This window comes from Perca flavescens, chromosome 16 (genome assembly GCF_004354835.1).
Source record: "Perca flavescens isolate YP-PL-M2 chromosome 16, PFLA_1.0, whole genome shotgun sequence".
Taxonomy (NCBI): Eukaryota; Metazoa; Chordata; class Actinopteri; order Perciformes; family Percidae; genus Perca; species Perca flavescens.
The window spans coordinates 9,601,777-9,612,418 of NC_041346.1; the positions used below are offsets into that span (position 1 = coordinate 9,601,777).

General features: G+C 42.6%; 1 protein-coding gene across 1 annotated transcript; it reads right to left on the bottom strand.

The window, feature by feature from the left end:
• Positions 1–631: 631 nt before the first annotated feature.
• adra1ab (adrenoceptor alpha 1Ab) lies at positions 632–9,228 on the bottom strand. The gene is made up of 2 exons (XM_028602188.1): positions 8,319–9,228; positions 632–1,095 (listed from the first exon to the last, which is right to left on the bottom strand). Exons 1-2 carry the CDS (start codon positions 9,226–9,228, stop codon positions 632–634), a joined length of 1,374 nt encoding a protein of 457 aa, XP_028457989.1.
• Between the last annotated feature and the right edge of the window lie 1,414 nt (positions 9,229–10,642).

Here is a 10,642-nt window from a genome sequence, read left to right on the forward strand (position 1 = left end):
TACACACACTCCTACACCAGCTTCCACTTTCTCAGAGCTTTCAGTGAATGCTTACTATGACAATATTTATGAGTATCTCACCCTTAATTAAGGGCTTTTGTGCAATCTGCAGAAATGCCACTAATGTCATGTCTCTGGAGTTATTTTACAATGTCATTTCAATTAGATTTTAGTTTTATTCCTTTTCATGTGCTGATCCCGACTGACCTTGCAAAAATGGCTTTTGTCTTGTATTTTTTCCAAAGGTCTCTTGCCGTGTGTTCACACTCCACAGTCTTTTTCTTCTTGATCACTAAGTAGCTCTTATTGAAAGTTTTGACATGTAGTGCTCTGTTCAAGAGCAGCTCAGTACTGGCTGTTGCGTGTGGACACAGTATTATTCATTGGCTTTCCCAAATCATGTTCTGTTTGACACTCCAGGCATTTACACTGGCATAAAGCCTAAAGGCAAGAGAGTTATCTTCTGTCTGCTCTGGAGGCAAGTCTCACTATTGGCTGGCCCTGCACTCTGATGCCTCTGGAGAGCATAAATATTCATGCAAAATTGTACATACTGGAAGTATTTCCTCGAGGCAAAACCAAAGTACAAGATTGGATGCTTACAAATCCCACAGTTGCATCAACTTGACAATCAAACAGCCTCTCCTGTAACGCTGAGAGAAAGGCGTAAAACCTTGGTTGACTTGCAACTGGAGGGGTTCTGCGGTACCGGTGTCCCACTTGCTGAGAGACACCACGCCTTTAGTAGACTCTTCCTCTGGATTTGTGCACTTTGAGCCTCTGGACCGCAGACAGATGACGAGGAGGTGGACAGCGCCCTGCAGCAACCCCATGACGAAGCAGCGTCGCGGTGTTGGGCTGCGGGAACAGACTGTGGGACTGGACTGGAGGAGTGGGCGCTGATGTGTCCTTGTGGTTTGGCAGCCAGCGCCCCAGTTCTCAGGCAGCGGCCACGGAGCACGTTGTGGAAGGCTTTCTTGAACTCCCGGCTGAAGCAGGGGTAGATGATGGGGTTAATGCAGCTGTTGAGGTAACCGAGCCAGAAGGTAATCTTAAAGATGGTTTCAGAAGGCTTACAGGACGGGAAGATGGAGCCTAGAGAGAACACACACAAACAGACACAACTCAATATAGGAATGGGAAGACACTACTACTGGACACTAGTACGTCTAATAAGTCCCAGTTGGAACTACAAAGTGCTAAGGTAGCTCTATCAAGGTTGAATAATCCTCTGAATTTCCAGTGTTTAAATAAATGAATGGTGTGTCTCTCTGTCCCTCCTCTCACGTTCCCTATTCCTCAGGCCCCTTCAATGCCATTTTCCATCCATCCACCAGATGCCCTCGGACTTTGCCCTTTCCCCATTACCTGACTGCCCTTCCCTGTCCGCACACCTGTGCCCACTTCCCTCATCCGCTCACCTGCATCTCATTCCCTCATTAGCCTCCCAGCTCATACTGTATACCGGCCCATGTCCATTTATTTCCGGCCAGTTCGTCAAAGTTTTGCAATGTTTATTTTGGTTTTTTTTTGCCTTGTGGTTTTTCTTTCAAGCTTCTGAAACCTGAACCTGGGACCTGTATCTGCCTGCCTTCCTGTAAGCCTGCATATACCTTCACTTTGTCATTGAATCACACTTATCCTGTGTATATCAAAATGGCTCACTTTCCCTTGTTCGTTCATCGTCTGTAGTCATCGCTATTTTTTTTGTTTGTACGGTCACAGTGATGTAGGAATCGTAGTTACCGTTTACCCGCAGCGCTAGCACAAAGCGAACAAAACAGTACGCCGCTTCACACACGATTGAGCTGAAAAGCGAGTCTGTTGCATTAACTCTGCCATCCCTCTCTGGGGGACTAACCTCCACTATTTGTAGTGCTATTTGTTTGAGTACTAAAACAAACCCATGACGGTTAAATTGTGGCTCGTTTTTTAAAGTTCATTTAACTACTGTTCCTACGGTGGCAAGTTTACATATATTAGTCAACTACACATTAAAAAAAATAAAAAAGATGTTTTGCTGCCTTGTCATCTTAACTAGTTAACAGTTAGCTGACTGAGAAAGTGATTGAATTCACTGTGCAGCTCAAAGGCTATCATCGGCCGCTAACAGCAACTTTTAGAGGTGGAATGTTTTCTTGCATGTTTAATAACCCACACACCCTTAAATGTTCATATCACAACTTTGACTATTCAGTTAGTTTTTGTTGTCTCTCTTGCATGGCATATGCATTAGGGATTATTGGGTCTTCAAGCGCTTAAAAAAATATGATTTCATTCGGATTATGCGAACTGAGAATGTTCTATTTCCTAACTTGAAACAAAAAGTGGTGGATCGTCGTGCTAGTGCGCTCTGGCCATATGCTCAATCACCATCCTGTTACCTCATTCAGTGATAGTGACTTAAAGTGCTCATATTATGCTTTTTCCCTTTCCTTTCTCTCTCTCTCTCTCTCTCTCTCTCTCTCTCTCTCTCTCTCTCTCTCTCTCTCTCTCTCTCTATATATATATATATATATATATATATATATATATATATATATATATATATATTTTTTTTTTTTTTTTTTGTGCATGTTATAGGTTTACAAAGTGAAAAAGCCCAAAGGGACTTAGCATCTCCAAAAGAAAACATAATTCACAAACAGCTTTATCGTAGTCCAGCCTTTACTTCTGTGACAAACGTGCATCATTTTGTAACACACGTTATAGCTGCTAGCGTTGCACGCCCTGTCAAGACACGATGTGAATCCCCTACGCGATGTGAGACACGCATGTGCAGAAAGGCCGCCATCTTTGACAGCTAACTACGGCAACACCACTTGGACGTAGTGCAAAAACTAAATACTTTCACTCAGGTTTGTTCAGCCACCAATAGGTGACTATAAGCTTTTTTATTAATAAGGGAAAAAATTCCACTAATTAACCCTGACAAAGCACACCTGTGAAGTGAAAACCATTTCGGGTGACTACCTCATGAAGCTCATTGAGAGAACACCAAGGGTTTGCAGAGTTATCAAAAAAAGCAAAGGGTGGCTACTTTGAAGAATCTAAAATATAAGACATGTTTTCAGTTATTTCACACTTTTTTGTTAAGTACATAATTCCATATGTGTTCATTCATAGTTTTGATGCCTTCAGTGAGAATCTACGATGCAAATAGTCATGAAAATAGAAGAAACACATTGAATGAGAAGGTGTGTCCAAACTTTTGGCCTGTACATATATTTTTATTTATTAATATTTCGTGCTTCCCATCGCATTGGTTGGTAACTATGGTTTGGTTCTAAGTGGTGTACAAAGCCAGGTGCACAAAGAAATGGTTTCTTAGTTTTTTGGGAAAAACTTGACTGGCCTGCACAGAGCCCTGACCTCAACCCCATTACACACCTTTAGGAAATTGCATAAACCAATGTGCAAAACCAATTTACAGTATAGTATATGGTACCACTGATGAGCAGCAGCCATCTAATTTTTTTGAAATCAGTATGCATTCTGTGCAGCTGCAGTGAAAGGTGGGGCAGCCATCAAGTGCTTCAGCAGAAAAACAGGCTTTCCATCTGAAGTGCTCTGAAAAAATACAAAATTCAGTGTTTTTTTCAAACCCTCAGTCTGCAAATCTCAGACAATCATTGTCTCAGAGCTTGAATGAGCACTGCGCTGTGAGCCTTGAAAGTCTGTCTCAATTGAAATGCATAACTATTCTCCGCTGACTGGCTGCCTTGGGAGGCTACAGGGTGACTGAAGATGCCTCCTAGCATTACAGCCCATTAAGCCTCGTGCTTCGTGTTATCTATAATAGCTTTCATAGGAGGGAGCAATAGTTTGCTTCATTCCATTTCATCTCACAGTAGAAGGCCATTCTGCTCCGGTGTAGTGTTTTATTTGGTCTATTTGGCTGCTTGTAATTGAATTTGTTGAAGTCCCTTCTAAGAATCTCGAGCAGTAGAGTTGGGGTGAAGCGGGCAAGGAGAAAGGTCCTGCCTGATGTTGTGTTCATAGAACAAAACATATCAAGCAACATTATACAAATTATTTAAGCCTCAACAGCTTTTGCATCACAATAGCTACTGTGCTGAACCACAGGTGTGTTGTTACATCTACATAATAAAGGCTTAGTCTGTATTTTTAGCCCTGATAGCAAGCCCTTCTTACTCCCAACTCGGCACCCTTAAGTCTTTATGAGACACACCGGGCAGAGCAACCGATGAACTAGTATGAAGAGCAACAATGGCAGGGAGTAGTATTAAAAACCGAAACAACGCATAAGGAGCAAATTATGGTGATGGATGGGTCAAACAACAAAGTTCTTTCACCCGGGGTTTCTGTCCCGTTTCTGTCCTGTGTGTCACTTAGATGTACATCTTTTAACCCCATTCACATTCCTTAACTTTAAGTGGTTTTACCAAGCATGTTAAATAATGACGCCAAAAGGTCCTAACCAAGCACGTTAAAAAATGATGCCAAAGGGTCATTACCAAGCACATTAAAAAATTATGCCAAAGGGGCTTAGAGTGTGAATGTGTTGCATAGCGGCATGGCTCTATGGATGGCAATGTTGGTCTGTTGGCCCCTTTGTCAGTCGGGTGGTCAGTTGGTTGGGCCACCATTTTTCAGACTGAAATATGTCAGCTTTTAGATGGTTTGCACTGAAATTTGGTACAGATAACTATGGTCCCGTGAGGATAAATTCTTTGGTGATCCACTGACTTTTCCTCTAGTGCCATCTTGATGTTGACATTTATTTTTAGAGAGATGGCCATTAAGTCTGGTACAGATATCCATGGTGTCCAGAGGATCAATTCCAATTATTTTGCTATTGATTCATCTAGATGATGAATCCAAATGACTTTGATCCCCAGACTGTTCCCATAGTGCCCCCAAGAATTTGGCATTTGTGGTTCTGAGTGAAATGCCATGACAACTACAGTATTAAAGGTCCTATGACATGTTGCTTTTTGGATGCTTTTATATAGGCCTTAGTGGTCCCCTAATACTGTATCTGAAGTCTCTTTCCCGAAATTCAGCCTTGGTGCGGAATTACAGCCACTAGAGCCAGTCCCACAATTTGCTTTCCTTAGGATGTGCCATTTCTGTGTCTGTAGCTTTAAATGCTATTGAATAGGAGAGAGGGGGAGGCAAGGTGGAGGGTGGAGGTGTGGCTTTGACCAACTGCCATGCTTCGCTTGTTTTCAAGCCATGTTGTCTCTCTCTCTCTCATGGGTGGGCCAAATTCTCTGGGTGGGCAAAGCAGAGAAAAGGGAGGTACCTTGCTCCTTATGACATCATAAGGCCACTGGGGGACCATAGGCAGGCTAGGGGAACTCAAATTAATGTTTGTGTCATGGGACCTTTAAATGGATTGCCATGAAATTTGTGAGCATTGTCATTGTGAGCATGTTAGCATGCTAACGTCAGCATTTAGCTCAAAGCACTGCTGTGCCCAAGTACAGCCTCACAGAGCGGCTAAGTGGCTGTAGAGTAGACTCCTAGTGGTGTTCAACAATACTGTGTACATTTCAGGTATTTTCACACACAGTTTGAGTTTCTCTCCTAAAACCCCGCGAAATATTCAATTTACAGTGATATAGAACCGTAAAAAGCAGAAAATCTTCACATTTGAGAAACGGATGATTGATTAAAAGGCCTTTTTCACAGCAGACATTTTGACTTGTCATAGTATGAGAAGCCCAGGTGTTACTATCAGCATGAACGATGGCTCAGTTCTATTCAAGTGTCCCAGTAACTTACGACAGCCTGAGCCAGCATGAATAACACCAGGACCCCCCTGAAACTGGGGCAGTTAAATGGAATTCACCCATCATTAATTTTTATCATTTACACCTGTGATTTTTCTACTGGAACAGGTCGAAACTTCTTCCGTGAAAAAGCCCTTTTGGCTAAATGTTTCAGACCTAATGTAAAACTTTAAAAAAGTAAAAGTAAAGTAAAGTTAGTTAATTGTTAAAAGACCTGTTAATTGAAAACACTGGCCATTTAATTTGGCTGGTTATGAATGTACACCCTGGTAAAAAAAAGAGGCAAAAGATAACTCATAATATGTATGTATGTATGTATGTATGTATGTATGTCCAAAGCTGTTTCATCCACATCTCCTCCATCCTGTATAATAGATTGTTCCTTGCTTCTATAAGATTACAGTTTGTGTAACACAATACATGTTTCAGAAATAATCTCACCATCTGTGACCTGCCAGGTCACTGCTGACAGACTATTAACCTTAAATACACACTGGCACTCACTTATCTCAGTCAAGCCATAAATTCTTTCAGATGCAATTAAGATTTTAGATTAGGCTTCACAATGGTCGGTTTCTGTCCTCTCTTACATCTATGATAACATCGCCGCCTTTGACAGTCTGACAAAATGAAGGTCTAATTTATTGAAGATAGAGCTGAGAATATCTGTCTTAGTGGACATTTACCTTTTTTCTGAGTTCCCGATATTGTTAACTGAAGCTTATATCTACAGTGACGTTTGACTAGTAATAGCAGACTAATCCTTAATTAGTTCATTTCTATTCAGTTTGTCTTCTGCTTAAACTTTAATTACCATTTTTTAATATACTTTTCGGAATAAAGGAGGCCTCTACAAGAAATCATTAAAGCTCTCATTATGACGTCAATTCATTTCTGAATAATTTTAATTCCTTTCTTGGATTCAGTGAATATATTATTTCCTTAAACTGTACAGCAGATAAATCGTTTTAAGGTTTACTGGATCTCACAGAATTCCGTGAAACGAACACTCCCCTTATCTCAAAATCTGTGGCAGTTTCACGGAGTCACCGAAAATTCCATGATGGGCCCACGGAAGAATTCTGTGAAATTAACACGGCCTATAAATCAAGGAAAAGGTCGTGGGTGGGCGAGACAACAACGAGTTGCGTTTAGGAAAAGGACGGGACGGCCATATACAGCGGACGGGTTGGGTTTAGGAAAAGAAAAAGGGGACGGTTAGGGTTAGGAATTGTGACACGCGAGACACGATCCCCGGTCTCCCTGAGAGGATTTTTGGGCTAGCGTTGTTGCTCTTAATGCTATGTCATCTTCTCATTGACTTTACTTTGGCATTGTTTTCCATGGTGGTCAGACAGAATTTTCACACATTCTGGGCCACCACCACGTAATGAGCTGTTAACAGTTCGTGATCATTTCACGGTATTCTGTGAGACCAGGCTGGTTTTCTTTGTGTCATTTACCCTTAGGCTGTGCTCCCCTATAAGTCAAAGAGCTACTGTAAAGACCTTTTGAAAGATACAACACATCTGTGGCAGCCTTTCAAAAATTCAGTAGGCTGTTTAAGGCAAGACACTGCTGGTAAATAGGGTAAACATTTTTATATAAAAGATAACACCATGTAATGTCCCCAGTTGATAATTTACATTAAGACACTTCTTTTTTGTATTGTTTTTATGTTCAAATATACAACTCAGACATTATGTAATTAAATATGTGCTATTTTCCATAAATTTCCAAATCTGAACATTGGATAAGATTATGCTAGTTTTTCACAGAGGGGGTTTTGGATATCTTTTTATCACTGCATATATCAGAAAATAATGACCTGGAAAAAGTCTATTTTCACCAGGTTTGTTGGAATAAAATATGTTGATAAGAGTAAAACTGGAAAGTGTGGTGTATGTAAGTGCTACTGAAGTGGAGATTTCTGGCTCAGAGTAAGGAAAAGTCATTTTGAGAAAATGGCCTTTAAAACAGCCCGCAATCTCAAAATTGACGAGTGCATATTTTTGACTGCCGGGTCTGGCCTTCTAAGTATTACAGCTGCTGCATTGTATAAAAGATTTGAACTCTTCTGCTAAATTGCAACTCATTGTTTTATCATAGGTACATTTATCTCTACCTGGCCTGAAAAGCACCTTTTTACTGTCCGCTTTCTGATAGTTTCAAATTTGTTGCAACTGTAAGTACACCCAGCAGTGATGGCGTACTGACGCACCATTACACATCACTGCAAAAATTGAAGAATAATGAATACAAATTAGACTTTTAAAATTAATTTAGCTGATGAAAACAAGCAAGTAATTTATGTCACTTACGGCTACCGTCTTTTATTTCACTAATAATTACTACAACCACGAGGGGTCGGCGCCTAACAGCAAATGTAAATATTGGTCGTTATGAGCTGCTTGCACATTTTACCTATATGGTCGTTTTCTGCAAGTGTTTACTTAACAATTAAAAAAACAGACCCATAGCTTTGTGACTTGAATACATTAAAAGGCACAAACTGGAGTTATGTCACGTTAAAAGCAGAAGGGGTTAGGAGGTACCTACCAATTGGTAAAACCAGGAAAAAAGGGAGCCAGCACAGAATGAAGCACCCGACAACAATGCCAAGAGTCTTGGCTGCCTTCTCCTCTCTCGAGAACTTCAGCAGCAGGGAAAAGGTTCTGCGTTTATGTGTCGGGGTCCCGTCGTCGTCCTCCTTCTTCTCCGTCTGAGGAGCACTCCCTCTGTGAATCCTAAGCACCACCCCCTCTGTCTCAACCCCTTCTCCCCTACTGCCCTTCCTGAGGGTTTTCGTCTCTCTCTTCGCCACGGTATACACGCGGCAGTACATGGCCAGGATGATGGCCAGAGGTATGTAGAAAGACCCTAGTGCCGAGAACAAAGCATAGCCGGGCTCCTCCGTGATTCGGCACACCGTCTCGTCTTCTGGGTCGGGCTCCTTCCAGCCAAACAGAGGGCCCACGGATATAGCTGCCGAGAGTCCCCAGAGAGCAGCCACCGCTGTCAGGCCTCGCCGCCCCGTGGCTATGGCAGGGTAGCGCAGAGGGTAGCTGACAGCCAGGTAGCGGTCGATAGAGATCACACACAGGCTGAGGATGGAGGCGGTGCAACAGAGGACGTCCAGAGCGGCCCAAACGCTGCAGAAGGACCGGCCAAACACCCATCTGCCGAGAGCCTCGGAGGTGGCGGAGAAGGGCAGGACGGCAGCGCTGAGCAGCAGGTCTGCCGCCGCCAGGTTGGCAATGAAGTAATGTGTCACAGAGCGCCAGTGGTGGTGGAACAACACTGACAGGATGACCAGGATGTTGCCAAGGACCCCGAACACTACAAACACCAGCAGCACCATCCCCAAAACCACCACCTTGGCTACATCCACCCCTGGGTGGGTGGCAGCGCTGCAGTTGGGACAGCGATCCGCTGCAGAGAAAACACTCGCGTTCTCAGCAGGAACCATTGTTATCGGTCGGGTGCATTAAGCTGTGCAAGCGTCTTGCAAGTTGATAACATTCATGCCACATCTGTTCCTCAATTACTACAGCTTCAACCCTCTGCCTGTTTCTGCTGCTCCTAACGCAGAGGATAAAAGCTCTTCCAGTTTATTTGTAGATGCAGCGAGTCTTGCCAGCGCTCCACCGATCATATTGCCTCTGCCAGGGTTCCTTGGCAGAATGCCATATTTAGAAAGCGAAACACTGCCACAGTTTGTCATATTTAACCCAGAATATCTTAATAGAAATGACAGATATTCACGTCTTTAGGTGGCAGTCGCTGGTGGATTTGCAATGTGACGTTCAGCCAAGCCGAAAGGCTTCATTGCAGGAAACCTTTTTAAAAACAAGAAAAGAGAGAAAAGTACATTAAGAACACGTGCATAATCCAAGGCTTTTGTAAATACCTGCAACAGGCTCATTACCTCTATAAAGTGCTGTTCTTTATGTGTGTGTGGCAGTGTTGGAACTAATCAAAACTTCACACAAATAGAACGCATTAAAGGTAGATTGCAAATTGCACCAAAAACAAATCACCATACCGCACTTAGTTATGATTAAAGGGTAAAAATATCACTCAATAGTCTGTTTTTGAAGGACACAGTCCCTCTTTTTGCAAATTTTGTTCCCCTCATTACAGCTGCATTAGAGAAAATGGGGGTTGTGCTTGAGTGGACTAAGTGGCATTTACATTTCCTTTTTCATCCTAAAAACATTACAGCCTACTTGTCTTTCTGCCTCTGCCAGCATACAACTGACAACCATAAAACATCCCGTTACTAATATCTGATTTTTGTTTAACGTTTATTTAACCAGGCAGGTCGATTAAAGGGAAATATGATTTTATTGTGAGGAGGTATAATAACGCTTGTGAGCAGTAGGGTTGGGAAGTGTTATAATAGAAACATATTCAAGAACAGCAGGGATAAAGACATCACAGCGGCAATAATGATCCTGGGGGGGCCAAAAATGGCATTATTATTATTATTATGAGAAAACCCGCCAGCCATGCAGGGGATACAAAGATAAATGAAAGCGGAGATGAAAAAATTTAAGAGCAGACATTCAACCGGAGCCTGTGATGGCTTCCTTGAAGGTCTTGTGTCTGCAAGCTGGGCTCTAACTCAAATGGCGGATGACAGGCCAGGAATTGAACCTTGAGGAGGGCACTATATTACCGAGGCAAAGGCTTGAGCCTGCTGATAGTACCACTCTGAGTGTACGTGTGGGAGATCTGGGATGTCACTGAGCGAGATAAACGGCGGCGGAGGAAAAAGGATGAATGGAAAGGCAGCCGTGATAAAGCCTTTGCGCAGAGCAGGGTCATGCTTGTCACATAATGGTGCAGGATCAAAGGCTTTCGCTCACCACACATGCCGC

Coding starts and splice junctions, on each gene's coding strand:
- adra1ab (XM_028602188.1), bottom strand. CDS start 9,228: ATGGTTCCTGCTGAGAACGCGAGTGTTTTCTCTGCAGCGGATCGCTGT. Junction 1,096..8,318: donor TTTCCTGGTTTTACCAATTG/GTAGGTACCTCC, acceptor TGTTCTCTCTAG/GCTCCATCTTCCCGTCCTGT.